Source organism: Polypterus senegalus, chromosome 12 (assembly GCF_016835505.1).
Source record: "Polypterus senegalus isolate Bchr_013 chromosome 12, ASM1683550v1, whole genome shotgun sequence".
NCBI lineage: Eukaryota > Metazoa > Chordata > Cladistia > Polypteriformes > Polypteridae > Polypterus > Polypterus senegalus.
In genome coordinates this window covers 35700370-35724425 of record NC_053165.1, presented here as the reverse complement: position 1 = coordinate 35724425, position 24056 = coordinate 35700370, and the positions used below count along the sequence as shown (strand labels likewise).

Below are 24056 nucleotides of genomic sequence, written 5' to 3'. Positions count from 1 at the left end.
TTTGACACCCACAGCACACCCAACCTACCTAGAAAGGGGTCTCTCTTTGAACTGCCTTTCCTGATGTTTCTTCCATTTTTAACCTACTGTTTTTTTTTTGGGAGTTTTTCCTTGTCTTCTTAGAGAGTCAAGGCTGGAGGGCTGTCAAGAGGCAGGGCCTGTTAAAGCCCATTGTGGCACTCCTTGTGTGATTTTGGGCTATACATAAATAAATTATATTGTATTGTATTGTGTGGTGTCTTAAAAAGATGCTAGACAAATCTATTTACAATGCTAATAAATGGCTTTTTAAAAACATAATTAAAGGCAAAAATTTATTTCAGAATAACACAGTACAACTTTCTAATACAATGAAGAAAAGGAAACATGAAATTCACAAAACAACAGTTACTAGCAAAGAGAGTAGCAATAATATTTTGCATGAAAATCTCTCAAAGTTTGGCTTACTATATAATATGGACTAGGTCTTCATGGAAAAAATGGCATAAAAAACTGCAACCCTTTGAGCATCAACTGCAAAATATCATAACTTTAAACAACTTCAACTTGAATTTTATTTAGGCCTATCATGCTGCATAACTAACTATAAAATAAGTTTGAATAAAATATGCATGACAAATTTTACCCTCATCATGCATATGTGGTAGCTTCAGGATCTTCTTCATTACACCATAAAACTGTGCTTTTCCATAAAAACTGGTCCATCTGCTCTTAACTTCTGTGATGTATTTTAGATATTCCAACTAAGAATACAACACAGTTCATCAATTACCTATAAAATAAGCACACTCTTCAAAGTCAGCACATAATTAGTTTTAAGAAACAATTTTCAAAAATATTTTACTCAAATGTCTGTTTTATGTACTTACAAGATCCAGTTCTTTAAAGCATAGATAAGCCTCCCATAGAATCTATAAATGACCTCTGTGCATTAAATTAATGATCAAGCAGCTAGGTAACTGCAAATTTATATGGCTTTAGATTCTTGTAAAGGTCCTGTAGTGTTTTGCAGTGCCTGGCCTGTATTTGGTGGCTGTCAACTATTGTGTCAACAGCTGCAAAAACATATAAATTAATAATGAAATCAGTTGTGTTTTCTAAACAGTCTGAACTAAGATGGGATATGACGATCTCTATTGTGCACTTACCAGGCGGTTCACATTCTTTCTCTGCTGTAACTTCTTTAGTACGTCGAGAAGGGAACATGTTAACAAGCGTCACCAAAGCAATAGAATTCCCTGATGATGCAGTGGGATCGGCCTTGCCTGAATTCTCGACTTCAGCACCATCAGGCTTCTCAGTGGTGATACCGAGACATCTGTTTATTTATTTCAGGCATAGAGACCTGTCGCTTCTGAGGTGTGCAGATATTCTGCAGCCTTTTCAGGAGTTGTTTAAACACAGGTTCCTGTAAGGAGATTGCAGTCTTTTAAAAAGTGTGCAAGTGAATACAAGGTATGACTGCTCAGTCTAAAACCCCTATAAAAACTAGTTATTTACACTCACCCATGGATTTTGAACTTCAGCTGCATGTAGCATTGGATAATACTTGACTATACTTTTTGCCATTGAAGAAACCTCATGTTTGGATGTATATTTGTCTACCCTTGTTGTTATCCTCAGTATGGGCACCATGTTGGCCACTGTATTTCAAATTAATCTACAGAGAAGATCCTTTGAAAGAATACAATGCTCCTCTTTCCTTATGTGCTGCAGTTCAAAGTAATGTTTTCTGACCTGCTCCAACTCACTGTCATTATGAAGTATGTATTCAGGGCTTGGTAGTTGAATGATTTTAGAGGGGCTGGGCGGTCTCATGGTCTGGAATCCCTACAGATTTTATTTTTTTCTCCAGCCGTCTGGAGTTTTTTCATAAACATCCTCCTTTTCCCTGTTATCATTTATATTTCTCCACTGCTTGATCTCAGATATCATCAGGACATGGACACTTCTGACATAAAAGTTGCTACAGGAGTCTTTAATCTCAACAAAAAGAACAAAGCAAAAGTGATAATAAGCTAATTGTTTGCTCAAAAACATTTCTTAAATTTTTTTTTTAATAATGCTGACCTCTTGATGTACTGATGTACTATATTTTGTTTCTTTTCTGAACAAGTATACCTTACTGAGGTTTTAGGCAAGTAGAGATATCTTACAGAGGTGTATTTACTGTGTTGCCTTATCAAGGACACGATACATTCGACTTACTAATTTAATTTGTGAGTGTATAAAATTAGCAGGGTGTTAACATTTCACTCAAACTGGGGCCTTCACCTATGCCATTAAAGTAATAAAGAGCACTGTCTCACTCAGGGCTGGCTTTAGAATACAGGCGAAGCTGTACAAGTCGCACCCAAACCTTCGATTTTTTTATATGACACGCTAAAAAATTAGGATAGGCCAGGTTTAGATCTTGTAATGAATGATCTTGCACAAAAAAAGACTTCTGCAAAACAGAAAAAGGTTTGGGAACCATCCCCATATATTGTTGTTCAGACAATAATGACGAAACTGATTCAGATGACTTTTTAGTACATTGAATGTTTTACTGTGAACAAAATGGAGTTTAAATAACAGAGGGAATGATGGGACAGAAAATGGTTGGCAGGAAGTGACGATTGGAGTCAGGAAGACGGAACCAACGTCATCAGGAGTTGACAGGAAGCAGTGGATTGTGGGACCGGAAGTGATGTCGTCGTGACAAACCGGAAGTGACGTCGTTTCGACCATTTTGAACCCGGAAGTGGAGCTTCCTAGTTTTCGTCAGGTTTTCTGTAGGCGAAAAGAGATTCAGGTAAGCACCACGTGATGACACTTTGTTTCGCGATATTTCACTTACCTTTAGGCTCTTTGACTGTCTCCAGCTCGCACGTGTGTGACAATCTATACAAGGAAGAACAAACAATGGTGTAGAAATAAAAATGCATAGTAATGTAAATTCTTAGCACAACGTTTAAATGTAAAAGGAGTAACACAATAAAAATAGCTTGCCTTAATGCTAGAAGTATCAAAAATAAGGTAAGTGAGTTGGAGTTGTATGTAGCAGAGCATAATTATGATATTATAGAAATAACAGAAACCTGGCTAAATAACAAAGATGGGGATGAGTGTAACATAGAGGGATACAGTAATCCCTCGCTATATCGCGCTTTGACTTTCGCGGTTTTGTTCTATCGCGGATTTTATATGAAAGCATAACTAAATATATAACGCGGATTTTTCGCTGCTTCGCTGGTTCTGGGACAATGTGTCTTTTACTTCCTGTACATGCTTCCTCAGTTGGTTTGCCCAGTTGATTTCATACAAGGGACGCTATTGGCGGATGACTGAGAAGCTAACCAATCAGAGCACGCAGTTAAGTTCTCCTGACTGAGAAGTTAACCAATCAGAGCACGCAGTTAAGTTCCTGCTTACTGAATGCAGTGTTAACCAGGAAGTCTCATCTCGCTCATTCAGCATCAACATGTTTCGCTGTGTAAAGAGTTGTGCTCTTTTGTGTTTATCTTTGTGCATAGTCAAGCCCTTCATTATGGCTCCAAAACGATCTGCTACTGCTTCAGGGGCCATGCCCAAGCGCCAACGGAAGATGTTAACGATTGCCGAAAAGGTAAACGGTTTGGATATGTTGAAGGCTACGATTCTTTTTATTTAAAAAGTAGGAAAGGAATATAAGATCTACGGCCGCAGTGTCCTTTTAACCAGGGTGCAAAACGAGTTGTAAGTGGATGTAATAAGGCAGTAGTCTGGATGGAATCTGCTTTAGAGATTTCGATTGAAGACTGCCAGAAGAAGAACAACGGCAGTGCTACACAATCGCCTGAAGTGGCTCCTTTAAGGGCTGTAATGCTCTCCTTTGTTGTGCAGTAAAATAAAACTCATTGTTATCGGACAAGTCATCGTGTCATTGTTGGTGAGTAACAATAATTAATTTTCTACTTTCAGTACTTAGTACATGTACGTACGTTTAGTGTCACTGTACACACACATTTACTGTATACTATTTTTGTTGCATTGTACGTATTTATTGCTGGTGGCATGTCTATCGTAATGGCTGTAACATGTGATATCGGAGACACTCAATATCTTTAAAATAATATTTAGGTTTTACTGTATATAAACAGTGTGTTTATATGCATAATTTTAATGAATCTTACCTAATATCTAAGAGAATACAAAGGGATTATGCTGTATAACTCTGCGGGCAATATTTATAAACAGTGTTGGAGAGTTTATAAGGGCTTAAAATATATAAAAATAACCATACAAACATATGGTTTCTACTTTGCGGATTTTCACCTATCGCGGAGGGGTCTGGAACACAACCCCCGCGATCGAGGAGGGATTACTGTATTTAAAATTGTGGATGCAGTGATGGTGGGGATTCCTGAATATCAGTGAGTGGATTTAACGCCTTCTAGGCATTCACCTTGTCTTTTCATCCTTCTCCTCCTATTACGCTTGTAGTTAAACTGTTTTTTCCGGAGTCAGTGTTACATAAAGTGTTAGAATGAGATAATTCATTTCCATTTTTAGGTCACCCTGGCATTATGAAAACCCTTGACTTTCTTAAGAGATATTTTTGGTGCCAACACATGGCTAATGTAGTCGATCGAGGAGGGACTACTGTACACATTTTTTCGGAAGGATAGATAGAACAGAAAAGGAGGTGGGGTTGCTGTTTATTCCAAACAGGGTTTAAATGTAAAACCTCTTCAGTTGGATGATGAGCCCATCTTAGTGAGGACATGTGGCTTCGCCAGGAAAATATTAGCGAAACAGGTTTCAACACACATCTTTTTAGTAATATCAAAAAGGCAAGTTTACAGGGAGATATTATAGTCATGGGGGACTTTAATTATCCAATTATTAACTGGGATAACCTTGCAGATGGAGGAGTACAAGAGCGGGAGTTTTTAGAAGTAATCAGTGACTGTTTTTTAACACAGCATGTTAAAGCACCAACAAGGGGTGGAGCCTGTCTGGATTTGGTATTTTGTAATAATCAGGATAGAATTGAGGGTGTAGAGGTGATTGAACCACTAGGGTCAAGTGACCATAATTTAATACAATTCTCAGTATTTTGTAAGAGTGCAGATGCAAAGACTAAAACTGTTAAGCTGAACTTTGGTAGGGCTAATTTTGAGCAGATGCGACAAAGTCTAAGTGGGATACATTGGGATGAGCTTTTAAAGATGGAGACAGTCAAGGAGCAGTGGAACAGGTTTAAAAATGTTTTACATGTAATGCAGGACAGATACATACCTAAATTTGGAATTAATAGGAAACTAAAAAAAACTCCATGGTGGATTAATAAAGATTTAAAAAAGAAGTTGCAAAGGAAAAAACTGCTGTATAAGGCATATAAGATTAATGACTGCAAAGTGAATCATTGAGTATATGAGAACATGAGGACAACCATTAAGAAGGATATCAGGGAGACTAAAAGATAGTTGTAGAGGAATATAGCAGATAAGGCGAAAGAAGACCCCAAGAGATTCTTTCATTATTGTAGTAGTAAAGAATAGTAAGGAGGAGGTCAAGTGCATCATGAATAGTAAAGGGGAATTAGAAGATACAGACAGTGAAATCGCAGATGCCCTAAACTTGCATTTTTCTGAGGTGTTTACAAGTGAGCAAGTGGATAACCTGCCAGCAGTAAACACGACTACTAAGGAGGTACTGAGGGATTTGGAAATTTTAGAGGGAGAAGTGCTGCTCAGATTAAAAAAGATGAAATCAAACAAATCACCAGGACCAGATAATATTTATCCTCGTGTTCTTAAGAAGGCTAGTGAGTACATATATAAACCCTTGACACATATTTTTAGGAAGTCACTGCACACTGGAGAGATTCCAAAGGACTGGAAAATGGCAAATATCATCCCATTATATAAAAAGGGTGACAGGGCAGATCCAAGCAACTATAGGCCAGTAAACTTAACATACATTACAGAAAAATTAATGGAAGGAATTATTAAGGATAAGATTGAACACATGGCAAGGACAGGAGTTATTCTGAACAGCCAGCATGGGTTCAGAAGAGGGTGGTCGTGTTTTACTAACATGCTGGAATTCTATGAGATGGCAACAAAAGGATACAATCAAAGTGGAGCTTATGATATCACTAGCAAAATACCCGCGCTTCGCAGCGGAGAAGTAGTGTGTTAAAGAAGCAATGAAAAAGAAAAGGAAACATTTTGAAAATAACGTAACATGATTGTCAATGTAATTGTTTTGTCACTGTTGTGAGTGATGAGTGTTGCTGTCATATATATATATATATATATATATATATATATATATATTACACACACACACACATAAACATATATATATACATATCTATACATATACACATATATACACATATATATATATATCTACATATATACACATACATATACATACACACATACATACATACACACACATATATATATATATATACATACACACACACATATATAAACATATATATACATATACATACATATCTACATATATACACACACAGCTATTTCAGTATCAGTGCAATATGCTGCTTGTTAAAACGGATAACTCCCGCTCTTACGCAAGTCTGCGTGGATATTATGAACTATCGTATTTGTTCAAGTTCTATTTAAATTTTAAATAGAAGGAATTTTTATTTAGTCGACAGAAATATCTTTGGTAGGAATGGTAAAACAGACAGGAATATTATTCGTGAATAAATCAACTCAAACCTTAAATAACTTAAAAGAACAAACATTCAAATTTCTTTACTCTTATGTAAATTTATATAAAAAATAAACTTAGATTTTAAATATCCCAAAAGATTTTGCTCTCCATAAAAATATATCCTTTCAAAATTATACAAATTCAAATATGAACATGCTGCATAACAAAACCTGGAAATATAAATAAAATGTGTTCCTTTCAGCAATAACAAATCAAATCATTAAGTTGTCTTTGCTCATATGTCATTTTAGAGCTGGACGCCTGGCATCTTTTTTTGGCAACAGGTTCGTTTATGTTTGGTGTGAGGTTCTGTGTTGTGGAGATTCTCAGGATGGATTGCAGGTGCTCATCAGTGAGGCGACTCCTGTGTGCTGTTTTGTTATTCTTTATCACTGAGAAGAGCTTCTCACACAGATATGTGCTACCAAACATGCACAAGGTTCGAGCCGCATGTAGACGGACTTTTTGTTCTTCAAAGTCACCAAAGCGCCGTGCAAACTCAGTGCGCCGGTTTATCAGCAAAGTGCGATTTGGGAACACCGTAGTGACGACTTGGTTTAACATTACTTGGCAACAGGGAAAGTTGCACTGGTGCATTTGTGTCTCCCATAAAAGCAACTTCACTTGAAATCACTTTGTGATTGTGCACGGTAAAAACGTCCGCTGAAGTGTCAGATTCTTATTTAATTCTTCTGCTTTCTGTATCTTCTGCATTGCATTCAGGTCTTTCAGCCTCACTGATGAGCACCTGCAATCCATCCTGAGAATCTCCACAACACAGAACTCCCTGATGTTTTGTCTCATAGTGCCGTCTTAGATTAAATTCTGTAATTACAGCCACATTAGCTCCACAAATGAGACACACGGGTTCAGTAAACATATACTCAGCCTCCCATCGGTTTTAAAGGCTCTATTTTCAGAATCAACTTTTCTCTTCAGCATCGTGTGAGCTAGCTTCGCAATAACTTGCAGCATCATAAGCTAGACTTGATTAACGCGTAAGTGTTCGGCAAGGCAGCTGAAGCGCTGCATTATGGGATCTGTAGTTTATTGTGTTACCAGCGCTTCATATACCCGGGCTTTAATAACAATAATACAGTATATAAAATGATCTCGGGCGGATATAATTACAGCGGGCGGATGTGGCCCGCGCCCTTGAGTTTGACACATATGGACTAAATAGAACTTGAAAAGATATATTTTTCAAATGTGATCGCAAATTCAGATAGAGTTGACGCACTACAGCCTGCATGCCTCAATAAGTCATCCTCCCCTCGCTCTTACTTTTTTACCGTTCATCTAATGAATACACTGAGTATGGCTTTACCAAAACAATCATTGATGGCGAATAAAGTATCCATTATTCGAGTATGTAGATCGGGATATATATATATACATATATATATATATACCCGTATTGCAGCGAGAAGTAGTGTGTTAAAAAGCTAGAAAAGAAAAGGGAACATTTTAAAAATAACGTAACATGACTGTCAATATACAGTATTTGTTTTGTGAGTGTTACTGAGTGTTGCTGTCATCAAGGATTTGATTATCATTATTTCTTTCAATCAGGTTCGTATTTGTAGGATGTGTTGTGTTCAAGTTACATTCCGTGTTTGTCAATCGTTGTAAAGATGACAGGTTTCATTCATCGATTCGTTTCTTACTGCATCAATAAACAGCTCGTCTTCTTCTTTATCTGAGACCTGACACACTGCATGCACGGGTTTTTTACACTGTCTTCCTTTAGCGGGACATTGACTTTTTCCAACGTGTGCTTTGTTTCCAGTAGTTGGATTTATGAATATGCTTGTATGTATCAACGCTTCATATTTTTGCTGCCTTTTCAATTGTGTAATTCGGTTTTGTTCAGCTCTTTGGAACTGTTGCTTTTATCTGTGCACTGCGTCAGTTCACGTGAGCCACTCGGTGTACATGCATCGAAGGTTCCCAGCTGTGCTGGTGCCATCTCGTGCTATGTCCATGGCTGTATTTAATGTTACCTTAGTCCTGGCACTTAAAACTTTCTCTCGCAGTTTCGCTGAGTTTGTGTCAAACACCACCCTGACCATCTCATCTTCCTCTCCATAAGCACAGTCCTTCACCCGTGAATATTTACCCGTGGCAGTTTGCTATTGGATTGCCGCTGACGGACGGCCTTATATGGGTGGGCACTAAATTACAAACGCCAGCGGCAGCCTGTCTATGAACTTAATTTAAAGTGTAGGTTTACATCGTGCTTTGTTTCCGAAGTAGCAGAACTCATGAATATGGTTGTATATGTCACTTGCTCGCTTCTTATTGTTTCGCTGCCTTCTCAATTATATAATGCATGTTTTCTTAAGCGCTTTTTTGAGGTCTTCCTGGTTTTCTATGTACTGCGTGATTACGGGAGGCGTGATGATGTCACACGAAACTCCGCCACCACGGCGTTGAAGCTCATCTCCATTACAGTAAATGGAGAAAAACTGCTTCCAGTTATGACCATTACGTGTAGAATTTCGATATAAAACCTGCCCAACTTTTGTAAGGAAGCTGTAAGGAATGAACCTGCCAAATTTCAGCCTTCCACCCACACGGGAAGTTGGAGAATTAGTGATGAGTCAGTGAGTGAGTGAGTGAGTGAGTGAGTGAGGGCTTTGCCTTTTATTAGTATAGATTTATCTGGATTTTAAGAAAGCATTTGATAATGTGCCACATGAGAGGTTGGGCATCAAATTAAAAGAAGTGGGAATTCAGGGTGATGTTTTTAGATGGGTGCCGAATTGGCTCAGACACAGGAAGCAGAGGGTGATGGTGCGAGGAACCTCATCAGAACTGGCCAGTGTTAAGAGTGTTGTTCCACAGGGGTCAGTGCTAGGGCCGCTGCAGTTTTTAATATATATAAATGATTTAGATAGGAATATAAGTAACAAACTGTTTAAGTTTGCAGATGATACCAAGATAGGTGGATTAGCAGATAATTTGGAATCTGTTATTTCATTACAGAAGGACTTGGATAGCATACTGGCTTGGGCAGATGAACTCAACCTCCCGACAGTGTTCAGAAGCCATTAAGAAGATTAACAGAATGCTAGAATATATAGTACGATGTGTGGAGTACAAGTCCAAGGAGGTTATGCTCAACCTTTATAAAGCACTGGTGAGGCCTCATCTTGAGTACTACGTGCAGTTTTGGTCTCCAGGCTGCAAAAATGACATAGCAGTGCTAGAAAAGGTCCAGAGAAGAGTGACTAGGCTGATTCCAGGGCTACAGGGGTTGAATTATGAGGAAAGATTAAAATAGCTGAGCCTATACAGTTTAAGCAAAAGAAGATTAAGAGGTGACATGATTGAAGTGTTTAAAATTATGAAGGGAATTAGTACAGTGGATTGAGACTGTTATTTTAAAATGAGTTCATCCAAAACACGGGGACACAGTTAGAAACTTGTTAAGGGTAAATTTTGCACAAACATTAGGCTGTTTTTCTTTACACAAAGAACGATAGACACTTGGAATAAGCTACAAGTAGTGTGGTAGACAGTAAGACGTTAAGGACTTTCAAAACTCGACTTGATGTTTTCTTGGAGGAAATAAGTGAATAAGACTGGCAAGCTTTGTTGGGCTGAATGGCCTGTTCTCGTCTAGATTGTTCTAATGTTGTAATGTTCTAATGTTCATGTATGATATTGATATCGAAGTTAAGGGAAATGTGTGCCTCCTTGCTGTTTCAAGTGCAGCAATCTTTTTATATTCGAGCAATAAGCTTACAATTGTGGATACCTCAATATCAATAATAATTCAAAAATACTGGCTTCTAAATTTTTTCTTTAACGGTATCTCTAATAGAAGCTGATGAAGCAAAATCGTCAGAGCAAAAGAGCAAAAGGTCTTCACCTGAAATGAAGGCTCTAGGAGTCAGAGAATAGGCAAACAGAGCAATTAGCTTTATTGCAATAAAACAATAACACAGATTCAACCCAATTCGGTCAAATCAAGTCGATCCCCAAGCAGCTCAAAAATTACAGTTTATATTATCATTTCTTATCACTCTGACCTCGCTCAAAACAGCTCATTCACTGCTCATTCTGACTCCTTTTTCTGTAGCTGGCCTGTAATATTCTTTCATAATAACCACTATTATTTTTATCTTTTGTTATTGGTCTCTACCTGTCTGCTTCACTTATTTTCTAGTCGGCCTTGAGTTTGCAGATGTTCACCCTTTTTCCACCCTTGGGTTGTCTTATCTTATCACTTCCCTTCCTTGGTCTTTGAGCTAGTTTATATTGGTGTCTAGAGCTAAGCTTTGATTAAAAAAGAAATATGGAATGTGCCTTTATTTAACTATTTGTTTAGCAGGCCTGACTTGCATTAATATTTGCACTAAAGTTAATGCTTATATATTTTTCTATATTTATTTATCCTAATACATGAATATACTACTTTTACTTTCCATAAAGCAACTTGGGTCGTGTTCGCTTTTACTACCGGTAATAGCATGAGGCGCGTGCAATGCAGTTAGAACATTTTTAAAAGATACATTTCAATTTATCTTTAAGCAAGCAGAAGTCTGTTTCAGAACGTCTTTAACAACTTTTTTCATAATTCACTGTAACAAATAAATCAACAACATTTAATTAACATTTATTTCATAATAACTCTCTATATATGAAATCTAACAATGATGGATCTCGATAAAAAGAGCCTGCTGTTGCTGTGCAGCCTCAAACCACTCATAAATGCCTAAAATGGCAAGAGAAGTGCTAAATGTACCAATATGTTTGAATGCAAGAACTGCGTGCAGTGGAAGTTATAATTCAGGTGTTTCCTGGATAAATTGCAAAGGTGAAAACCAGAAACGAAAAAATAAATATTTATAACAGAAACACCTGCATTTATTTTTAAAATTTTATGTAATGGTTACATGAAGCTAGCTTCCCCCACTACTTCTGTTTTGTGTGGTAATGATTATAGGTATCAACGTGGACAGGTTAATTCTTGTGGATTCATAAAAACAGAATGCACTGCAGCAACAGTAAATGTCAATTATAAACTTACCTTTTAATATTTCCAGTGTGACTTCATCAAGTGAATCCATTGGTTTAATATGTAGAAATATGCTACTTATCAGATGTGAAAAGCAAAGCAGTGTTTTAGCTATGTAACGATTGTAACATTGTTAATAACCTTATGGTGAGAACGTTTCGAAATGCAATGTCTGATGCGCAGGAAAGCTAAAGACGCTTTGCAGGGAACGCGTTTACGCATGCTCAAATAAAGGTATGTTCCATTACATCCAAAGAAGGAGTCAAAAACAATGCTGGATATTATTAAAAAAAAATATATATATTTGTAAAAAAAAAAAAAAAAACAATTGGACACTGCAAAGAAACTGTAATTATACCGTTAGCTTTTCATATGCTCCAATGTCATTGACGTAAATATATTTTTTTCCTAAAATAATGGAACGATCCTGTATATTACACCACATAACGGCTACAGTCGCTCAGCACTCATGCTTTTGCTGTTTAAACACCAAAGATGATTTCAACAACAACAACAACATTTATTTATATAGCACATTTTCATACAAACAGTAGCTCAAAGTGCTTTACATATTAAAGAATAGAAAAATGAAAGACGCAATTATAAAACAAAATAAATCAACATTAACATCGAATAAGAGTAAGGTTCAATGGCCAGGGGACAGAAAAACAAAAACTCCAGACGGCTGGAGAAAAAATAAAATCTGCTGGGATTCCAGACCATGAGACCGCCCAGTCCCCTCTGGGCATTCTACCTAACATAAATGAAACAGTCCTCTTCGGATTTAGGATTCTCACGAAAGGGCTTGATGATGATGATGGTCATGTAGACTTCTGCCTTTTAATCCGTCCATCATTGTTGGAGCATCATGAAGCTTTGAGTAGGTGGTGGTGGCGCAGGCCACCACCACAAAGAAACCGGAAAAAGAAACAGAAAAGAGAGTAGGGGTCAGTACCGATTTTAGAGCCACCATGAATAGTTATTTTGAGGAAATTGAACATATAGAGTACCAGGATTAAGTTAAATTAAGATTAAAATTAAGTTATAAAAAGGCCATGTTAAAGTAATGTGTTTTCAGCAGTGTTTTAAAGTGCTCTACTGTATCAGCCTGGCGAATTCCTATTGGCAGGCTAGTCCAGAGTTTAGGTTTGGCATTTGGCATTGTTTTATTTGCTGCTCGTTTGTGGCTTTGAGTTTAAAATGACTTTTGAGCTATATCAACACTACACATTATATTGTTTGGAGTTTCAAGTTCATGATGCTGTGTTCTTTGATAGAGATGTTTTGTCATTTGAAATTAAAATCCCTAACCTGGATAAGTCCACCCATTTTGTTGATGCTCTGAAGCTGGTTAATTTTAAGTCCTGTGAGACTATATGACTGAAAAGCAAAATATATATTCTTGTAAAATACTACCATGGGGATATCATTGAACTATATAAAACTTTTAAAGATTCCTAAAGTCTTGAAGTTTTCTTTTTATGTTAATAAATTCCAGCAACACTGTTTGGATTAAGCCATTTATTTGACACAGTGACAAAACTCTTGCATCAAACCACCAGACACATTTTTCATACAAGGGTCATTTATTTTAAAATGTGGAAACCATTTTGATTTGAAGAAAAATATTACCATTTGAATATAATAAAGTACTACCCTTTAACAGGGAATTCAGCTGTTAAATCATACTAGTTACAGAGAAAGGGCACTGAATTAGGCAAATGTTAATCTGAAATGTCGTAGTTGTTAACAAAATCAAGGTTGTATTCTAAAACCTTTCTGGAATAAAAAGAGTTTAATTTACCGTATATACTCGAATATAAGCCAAGTTTTTCAGCACCCAAAATGTGCTGAAAAACGTCACCCTCGGGTTGTATTCGAGTCAGGTCCCGCTGCAACCACCAACCCCTGTTCAGTCTCTCCCTGTGCATTCCCTGTGCAGCCAGTGAGTGAGAGAGAGAGAGAGAGAGACCGACACACACACACACAAACACACACACACGAGTGAGAGAGAGGGCTGGCCGCATAAGGCTGAGAAGGCAGTTAAAGAATGCACCAGGCTTGTTTTTAAAGAGACAGATTTGAGCATTGTTTTAACCTCGTTGTATTTAGTGAAGACTTTTTTAAATTGGACTTTAACCTCCACTTCACTTCTGTTTACAGCGATCGGTTCGTAGCGTGCATTGTTGCAATTTCACTTTTCTTGGTAGTTTATTAAATTACATATTTTTCAAATGTTAATTTTTTTTCCCTGTGCTTAAGACTCATTAAAAAAAGTGTTTTTAGCGAGCAGTTCATAGTGTTAGTTTTCTATATTGTTCAAGGTTTTCTCAGTCTTATTCAATGTTTTTAAATTTAGTTTACTATTACGCTGTGCATTCTATGGTATAATTAACTATATTTGAGCTTAAAAATCTTTAAAAAAATATATATTTACATACAGTTCGTATGGTCTGGAACAGATTAATTGCATTTACAATCCTATGGAATAAATTACTTCAGGTCACGACCAAATCAGGTTACGACCATAGTTTTATAACGAATTACGGTCGTGACCCAAGGTTCCACTGTACCTGGTTTGGTCTGCGGGTGGTAGAAGAACTACTGCGGGCTCTGTGTGGTGCTGTACAGTCTCTGTGAGACTCATTACGGGCTGTGTGCTCAATTAATGAGCTGATGCCTTAATTAATGTACGGTAATTTTATTGGTATTTATTTTGATTATTGAAACCAGTAGCTGCTGCATTTCCCACACTAGGTTTATACTCGAGTCAATAGGTTTTTCCAGTTTTTGTAGGTAAAATTAGGTACCTCGGTTTATATTCGGATCGGCTTATACTTGTGTATATACGGTAAGTATCGGATTGTGTCTTACTCATTTCTTAAAACAAGACAAACCTAGAAAGTTTTGGTTCTTGAAATAAGAATATATATCCTGCTATGCTCATCACTATAGTTGATAACAGGCTTTTCTCTCACAGTTGTGCTTTTTTAAGACAAAATTGTCTTGGAATTACACTTTATATCTAAGTCCGATAGCTTAAGACCAGTTATCTTGAATTGAGCAAAATAATCAAGTAAGTATTATTGAAACATGAGATATTTAATCTCTTGGGGTAAAATATTAGATATATTCCCTTAAAATAAGACATTTTTACTTAAGAAAAATGTTTTGCAGTGTGTTGCTTTTTCAATTTAACTTTCTCAAGGAAAAGTTCATAAGTTGGTATACATCAGAAAGTGCTTAACAACTAAAATGTGTATTATTTACAGCGCAAAGCTTTTAAAGGAGGCAGTTCCCTCTCATATGACACTCTGGAATTAAAGAAGTAAAGGATGGAAAGTCTGTGCTTCATGATCCCTTTATTGTGTAATTTGAAAGTAATTGCTGGAAATCAGTATCCATAAAATAAACTTAATGTGAAGTTCTACTATTATAGAGTAAACTTAAGGATGTTTACATTTTAATAAGAATTAGCATTTTCTTTTCCCAAAGATCACAGAAAGCTTTATCTTCTGATGTTTTTGTTTTCTTCTGGATTCATTTAAAGTGGTGCAGACTTGTATTTGGTAGTCGGTTTCAGATGTCATGCACTGTAACGCCTGCAAGTAAAATCTTAAATACAGACACCATTCTTAGAATTTTTGCTTCCTTTCCTGTAACAAGAAAAGAAATTTAAATATACTTCAATCAAAGACTGCGACCCTGTGTTTATTTTCAAGAAAAAGTTTTATTTAATTTTTACTGCTGACATGTAATTATTTAATTAGTAGCACTCATTTTAATGTGTAAAACCTTTCCAACTAAAACAGTAAACATTACCTTCAAAAATGTAAACAAACTACTACACGATTTGCAATTTCCTTCATTAAAGATTGTGTCCGTTTCACAGTAATCTCATATTGTATCTGGCATCCATCAGTTACATTACCTCTGGGGTTTACAGCTTAACAATCTGTTAAAATATACATCATTTGCTTTGGCATGACACTTCATGTTGCTTTTAATTTATCTTAAAAATGAAAATGACAATTATAATAAACTCTGAGTAAATACTTGAGTGCAAGGGAGGTTCAACTTATTTTTGTGAATAAGTGCCATGGATGTCCAATTATCAATAACTTCTGTGTTGCACAATCATTTTACCATATTCAGTGTTAGAAAACCTTCCAGTGATTTCTGAGGTTGATGACAGACCTGGGGCCTCATGTATAAACGGTGCGCACGAACAGAAATGTTGCGTAAGAACTTTTCCACGTTCAAATCGCGATGTATAAAACCTACACTTGGCGTAAAGCCACGCACTTTTCCACGGTACCTCATACCTTGTCGTACGCAAGTTCTCCGCTCGGTTTTGCAGACTGCCAGCACCCAGCGTCAAAGCAATGCTACTGTTCCTGTGTGGTTACACCTTATTTTCCTGACGCGGCTTTATAAATACACTGAAAATAACCGCATATTGTTTATTAGGGTAATGCATATGATTGTAATTAACTTGTAACAATATAATGGTCCAGGGAATAGCCATAGTATTCCAAATACCATAACTGCTTTAGCGTTGTTACTCTCAATGCACCTACTTCTTCTTCTTCTTTCAGCTCTTCCCATTAGGAGTTGCCACAGCCTATCATCTTTTTCCATATTACTCTCACTACACTACTCGGAGTATTTATATCACTGTATCTGAGTGTGAATCACAGCAGCAGCTGATCGGAAAGAAAATTATCGGTATACAGCATCAAGCAAATGCTACCTCAGCCACGGAAAAACATTTCAAAGCCTTTCCTTTCTATTACAGAGCTGATTGTGTGGTGATTGGGTATTTTGGGGAAAGAAAAGCAAGGACTGCAGTGGTGGCTACGCCAATATATAGTGAATATAAAACAAAAAGAGAAAATAACAACACAGCTAAAAACGCAGCGACAAATTTTGTCAAAAGGTAAATGCTTGAGTCATGAGCACGAGGCGACTATAATAATAATAATAATACATTTTATTTATACAAGGCACCTTTCAGAGAACTCAAGGACACTGAACAAACAATAAATAAATATTTTGTAAATAAATAAATAAAAGACACAATTATAAACAACTTAAAACATCAGAAAATCTAAAAATTAAAACCAAACAAAACCACTATAATCAGGAGGAAGAAGAAAAAGCCATTTAAAACAAATGTGTTTTAAGTTTACATTTGAAAGATGAATATGATTTGATATTTCAGAGATCTGCAGGTAATGAGTTCCAGTGCTTGGGAGCAGAACGGCTGAAAGCTCTGCTCCCCATGGTGGTTAGACGGGTGAGAGGAACGGTCAGATGGGTGGAGGAAGAGGATCTAAGGTTACGGGAGGGAATGGCATCATGTAGAAGGTCAGACAGATATGGAGGTGCGAGGTTATGGGTGGCCTTAAATGTTAGTAGCAGAATCTTAAAATCAATACGAAACTTGATCGGTGCAGAATTCTGTACTAACTGAAGCTTATGAAGAGATTTATTAGGGAGACCAAAGAGGAGTGAATTGCAGTAGTCCAGCCGAGAAGTGACAAGATTATGAACAAGAATGGCAGTGGTATGAGTGAGGGAGGGTCGAATGCGATTAATATTACGTAAGTGGAAGTAAGCAGACCGGGTAATGTTATTAATGTGACATTGGAAAGATAGAGTACTGTCAAGGATGACACCCAGACTCTTGACCTGAGATGATGGGAAAACAACAGAGTTATCAATAATAAAAGAAAAATTATTGGTTTTGGATAATGATGATTTTGAACCAATGAGGAGAACCTCAGTTTTATCACTGTTTAATTTCAGAAATGCAGTCAATAAGCGAGGGTGGTGGAAAAGAGGAGGTGGGTTTACTAGCAAGGTAGAGCTGGGTGTCATCAGCATAACAGTGAAAATTAATGTTATATTTGCGAAAAATATTGCCAAGGGGAAGAAGGTAAATAATAAAAAGAAGAGGCCCCAGGACAGAGCCTGTATGAACTGACTATGCAGTGTCTGCAACGGATGTGGCCATCCACCGTGCATAAGCTACCTTACTGACATTGGCGGGTGAAGGAGCCACCGATTCTTCCTCTGCCCAGTGCCACCACAAGCCTAGAGTCGCCCCTGAGTACTGCTGCAATAAATTATTTCATCGAAGGTCGCACATAATCACTGCGCCGTGAAACTCATGTTTAATAATGTGCTTTAACGCCTGTCATCATAAAAATGATATCACGTATACATCTCAGTATTTTAGTTATTCAGAGAGCTGTAATATCACGAATGTAATGGATTCTGTGTCCAGTTGGAGGAAGAGAGCTGGTTTAAGAAGCAAGTAGTGATTCACACACATAGAGCACATAGAAGATCAAATACAAAACAAAGCATTTAACGTGATAGTTTAATTACGATGTGATTTGAGAAACTGATTAATTAAACGATTTTAAGATGAAGTTTATGATGTTCTACTTTAATGACAAAATAAACTACGTGATTAAAGTGGAAATGTCGAGATTGAAGTTGACATTTCGTGCTTTTTCCCCACTGTGTGCCTTTTTTTCTCTGTACCCTAATAAGTTTTCATATGATACTCTGACAGTGGGCTACAACTTGCCTTTTCAAGGCGACTTTGATATGTGACTTCTTTTTTATTTCCGGCACTGTGCGATTTTGTGAACGTGAGCTTTCAAGTTTCTCCAACACGCTATGTCACTCGATCAACTTCCTTTTGTTGATTATACCATGGTTTATTTGAACAAATACTATGTTTTCCTTTGCCTCCACTTGGTATTCGCTGAAATTCTTATATTTTCCCCCGTGCTTTTCCCATTGTCTTTTCACAGAAGGCTGAGCTTAAGGGCGATTTATATTCATTTGCATATTCAGAGAGGCATAATTCTGGGAGGAGTTGGGGCGTTACATAAAGCGTGTGCACGAGCGTTAGTTTTCACGCTGATCGGGATTTATGTAGCGGAAGAACGTGGAAGTTGGAGTACGCACAGATTCCGGCATCTGGATTTTTCTGTGCGTAAGCACATTTCGGCTTTTGTGCTTACGCCATGTTATAGTGCAAGTTCTACGCATGGCGTTATACATGAGGCCCCTGATCTTTTTAAAATCTTGTGATAGCTAGACATTCATTAAAAATAAAATTATCTGCTTTATCTTATGTACTTTGCTTATACTCAACTGATTTCAGTTTGTTTTTTTTGGTTTTGACAAACAGACCATATAATAACCATGCAATAGAACAATTATCAAACTGTAAACATTACCACATCTGTAAGCATGGAGATGGCAATGATTGAAGATATATTCTTCCAGTTAATTGTAAAAGAGGACATGTTTCAAATTGTTCAATTGTTGGAATTTTTCAAGATATTTAACTCTACTTTATAACAGTAATAAATCTAAAAAATGTGAAAAAATTAAACCACTTAAAATATGAAATCCTTTCAAACTTATACAGTATTATAAGATTTGGCTGTTAAAATTAAACTCAAGTTTGTTCCATCTTTACACAGCACAAGATTCTTATTTGAATGTTTCATTTTTTATTGACAGTAGTATAATACATGTAACAGAAAATAAATGTGACACCAGATACACAGGGTGAGTCAAAATTACATTAACATTTGAATAGAGGAAACAATTCATTTACAAAGTATACTTCATATGTGCAACTTGATTTACAGGAATGTCTCAACCTATTCACCATCTTGTTAACAAATGAACCATATGTGGCACTTAAGTTGTCCACAATAATTGTATATAATTATATATATATATATATATAGTACCATTAGTGTTAACATAATTTTGGCTCAACCTGTATATGTAAGAATGCACATTAGGAATACCCATTCAGTAGATTTGCATTGCAATACTGTAGTAAAAAATATGTTTTGCCTTTTGAGGTTACAGCAACTATAACAATCCAGAAGCAGCAACAACAATAATCCTCAAATTGGCACAGAATTTAGCAGTGCTCATTTAAGACGAACAACCAAAAATATATGCCTTTTATTAATTTAATTGTGAAGTAATAGAAATAACATAATATGTAATATATTACACTGCTTAATAAAAGCATACTTTTTATACATTTTATTACTTTTTAAAGAAATATGCAATATTAATTATGTTAGAATTTTGAAAGTAACTTACCCAACACTGCAGATAACCACATCAAATGCCTCTGCTACACAACCTGACAGTGTGGTGTTCAACATCCTTGTTGCTTTGCCCTCATCAGTGGTCACATAACCAGAAGTAAAGGTTATAGTGTTATTGTGCTGTTTGAGCGAAGGTGTTGCAAGTGATCACTGGCATATATTTATATATGCAAATTTTCCATCCCATGTATCATTTTTTGTCACATTGTAACTTATACAGTAGTTTAAAGGAATGTCACCTATTTCCTTTGCACATGATAAATCAGAATTTATTAATTGTATTTATCATAAAAAAACTGAAATTTTCAGTAAATAATTAAACCAAGCTAAAGCTAAAGTTTTCAAAATCCAAAAACATGCTTCCTTGCACTTATACAACAAGATTTTAATTTATAATTTGTACAATTGTATTCTGCCAACTTGGCACATCAAAATACTGTGATGCTGTACAAGTTGGAAACACACATTGGGCTTACAGGCAATGTCCTTGCCTGGTTTAGTTATTATTTATCAAATCAATTTTTCACTTGTATGCAGATGACACCTTTCTTCTAGACCAAATAACCAATTAATTAGATGTGTTAGTGAGTTAAAGGAATCAATGAATGAGAACCACTTGTCTTTGAACACAGATTAAAAATAAATGTTAATTATTGGAGGGAATGATGCTCATCATAACAATATTTTGTCATTAGTTAACTTAGTTGGAATCACCATTAATTTTCTGAATCAGCCCGCCATCTAGGTGTTATCTTTGACACTATCATGTAATTTAAAGTGCACATTACAAAACTATCAAGCTTTTTCCATCTTACAAATGTTGGAAAATTAAAGCTTTTTTTTTTAATATTCAGGATACTGAGAAATTAATTCATGCATTTAATTCTAGTAGGATTGACTACTGCAATGTGGTGTTTGCTGGCTGCTCAAATTGTACTCTGTACAGCTTTCAGTTAATTCAAAATGCTGATGCAAGAATTATTACAAGAACAAGAACATACAAACACATAACTAAAGAAAATACAAACACATAACTCCAATTCTCAAGTTCTTACATTGGCTCTTGGGTATGTTTAGGGCAGATTTCAAAATCCTCCTTTTAACTTATAAAACCAGAAATGGCCAGGGTCCTGCTTACTTATCTGAACTTATCATTACTTACAAACCAAAGCACATATTAAGATCTCAAGATGCTACTCTGCTTATAATTCATAGGATTAATAAAATAACAGTGGGAGGTCAAACTTTTAGTTAAAGGGCCTTGAAGCTGTGGAATGGTCTGCCTGCTACCATAAGAGGTACCCCTTCAATCTCAGCTTTTAAATCCAGGCTGAAGGCTAACTATTGAGCATACCCTAAGTAGAGCTGCTGATTAGATGTGAATGTTGCATCTCTGTTGTTAGTCATTAGTACTAAAATATAAGTAATATGATATTTATAAAGTTTTACTAACATTCACCTATTCTGTTTCTCTTCTCTGTATTCTCTTATGGCAGTTCATGCCACTGCTTTACTGCCAAGTTGTTTGCCTGCCAATAGAAAGTTATATCAGATATAGGAGCACTGGAATCATGGGGTAGAAGGGTAATTTCTTCAGATTAGCTGGTCCAGCAGAGGGTTGGTAACTAGTTGGCTGAAGTCTTTAGGACTCTGACTGTGTCTGGCTTTTATGACTCCTTTTCTACAATTTGGCCATTGTTCTATTAGTAGCAGATGGAACAATATTATTGATTTTTATTTACAGTTTAGCTTTTTTGATGTATTTGAACAAATCTATTGTATTGCATACCTGAGGGTTGTGATGGATTAGCCATTTAGCTCTGTGAAGTGGATTACTTGTGTTCTGTTTTGTATACTGTATTTACCCCATTTTTTTTTTGGGAATTTTTTCTTGTCCTCATAGGGAGTCAAGGCTGGGGGTCTGTCAGAAAACAGGGCCTGTTAAAGCCCATTGCAGCATTCCTTGTATGATTTTGGGCTATACAAGAAATAAACTGTTGTTGTTTCTGTATGTTGAAGAATTTTTAATTTAGCAGTTTTAAGTAGCTTGATATGTAAACTTTTCGTCTTGCTAGGAAGTAAAAGTTATTTTACATAAATCTTTTTTTTTTATAAATTATGCAAAGAAATTTGGAGTGAAATATGATAATCAGAATAATTCTGTATGTTATAAATGTGTAATTGTTCCTTTACACAAGAAAATATATATTACTATCAAAATGCACAGCATGTACTATATTAATAAAGAAGGCATTATTTAATAAAGAATTGTGTATTGGTGGCTCTACAGCACAGGTGGCATCAATTTAGGCCAGTCCCCTAGGCACTTGTAGCCAAGAGTCTTACAGATTGTTTAGTGTTTCAGTCCATATGGCATTATGTCCCGAGCACAGAGGCACTGCAGTAGTCACTCTAGTGTGAAGGATGCATTTAATATCTGCATAAATTTTTGAAAAGCATGCTTTCCATTACAAGCAAAGGTAATAAAATGGTACTTAATATTGATATTTTTTTCTGCAGTGACATTTCTCTTGCACCACAAAAAAAAAAGAAATACATAATATTCACTAGTAGGATACAATTAAGCTTTACAGAAACAGTTACACAGATAAACTATTAGGTATTCATTTAGTTGATTTTTGTCTTTAAAGAATGCAAATAATAATTAAGTTAATAAAAAATATTACTAAAAAAATATCAGGAATATATTTTTGCAATCCATGCAGAAAACTTTAAAAGGAATTCCAAATGATGTTATTCTGTTGCCTTTTATCATTATTTTGTTCTCATTAGGTTAATTTAAAAATATGGTTTTCAGTCATTGCATTGGAGAGAACATTGCTATTAAAACCAAAAGTGTCTAATGAAAATATAAGATGTCTGGCAAACAAGAGAAGGCTATTTAGTTCATCAGTCTGGTTTGGCGAGCTAAAAAGATTAGATCAAATAAGTCATTATATATTGATTGAAATGCACAGGACTGGTTAAACTTTTACCTTACTAGTAATTGTTGGTCAAGCTATGGTTTACTTCACAATACAAAATGATTGGCTATAACACTGAGAGGTCTACCATTCCAAACAGGTTTGTTCCCACATTATGAAATAGGCACCAGCTCTCTGCAGCCTGAAACTGAATAAACCAAGTTAGAAAATTAATGGGTGGGAAAAAATAACTATTATATGAAAATATTCTTATATAGAGTTACCTGCTATCGTGATGTTTTGTATCCATTTGTAAAAAGACTTTTGTATTTAAAAATGCTGATGTGTAACCATATTTCTGACAGTTTATGTTGTATAATATTTTTAAATAGGTATACTGTCTACAACTGTGCATAATCTGTCCATAATTAAGCATATGTGCATTCTGTTCCACATGCAGTACCTACAATGAAGATTACCAGCAGAGTCATCCTCTTTACTGTCATGGTGTGTGCAAGTGGCCAGGCTGTGAAGCTGTATTTGAAGACTTTCAATCCTTCATCAAGTAAGTAATAAGCAAGTTACAATTTAAATTGCACCCCAGGTGTTTTTATGTTATTCACAATCATATTTTGGGCTGCTGATTTCTTTGAACTGACATTTGACTTACTACAAATTTGATTTTATTCTACTTTATTCAAATTGGTATTGCTACTCTTGAAGATATACAGTGCATCAGGAAAGTATTCACAGCACATCTCTTTTTCCACATTTTGTTATGTTACAGCCTTATTCCAAAATTGATTAAATTCACTTTTTTTTCCTCAGAATTCTACACACAACACCCCATAATGGCAACATGAAAAAAGTTTACTTGAGGTTTTTGCAAATTTATTAAAAATAAAAAACTAAGAAATCACATGTACATAAGTATTCACAGCCTTTGCTCAATACTTTGTCGATGCACCTTTGGCAGCAATTACAGGTCTTTTTGAATATAATGCCACAAGCTTGGCACACCTATCCTTGGCCAGTTTCGCCCATTCCTCTTTGCAGCACCTCTCAAGCTCCATCGGGTTGAATGGGAAGAGATGTTCAATTGGATTCAAGTCTGGGCTCTGGCTGGGCTACTCAAGGACATTCACAGAGATGTCCTGAAGCCACTCCTTTGATATCTTGGCTGTGTGCTTAGGGTCGTTGTCCTGCTGAAAGATGAAACGTCGCCCC

The 24056-nt window shown here is 36.0% G+C and overlaps 1 protein-coding gene across 1 annotated transcript in view; it reads left to right on the top strand.

The window, feature by feature from the left end:
• Window positions 1–24056, top strand: part of LOC120540226 (forkhead box protein P1-like) — a 526994-nt gene that overhangs the window by 199213 nt on the left and 303725 nt on the right. Inside the window, exon 7 of the mRNA XM_039770790.1 lies at window positions 23290–23394. Within this exon, the coding sequence (XP_039626724.1) occupies window positions 23290–23394 (105 nt within the window). The remainder of the gene's footprint in view (window positions 1–23289; window positions 23395–24056) is intronic.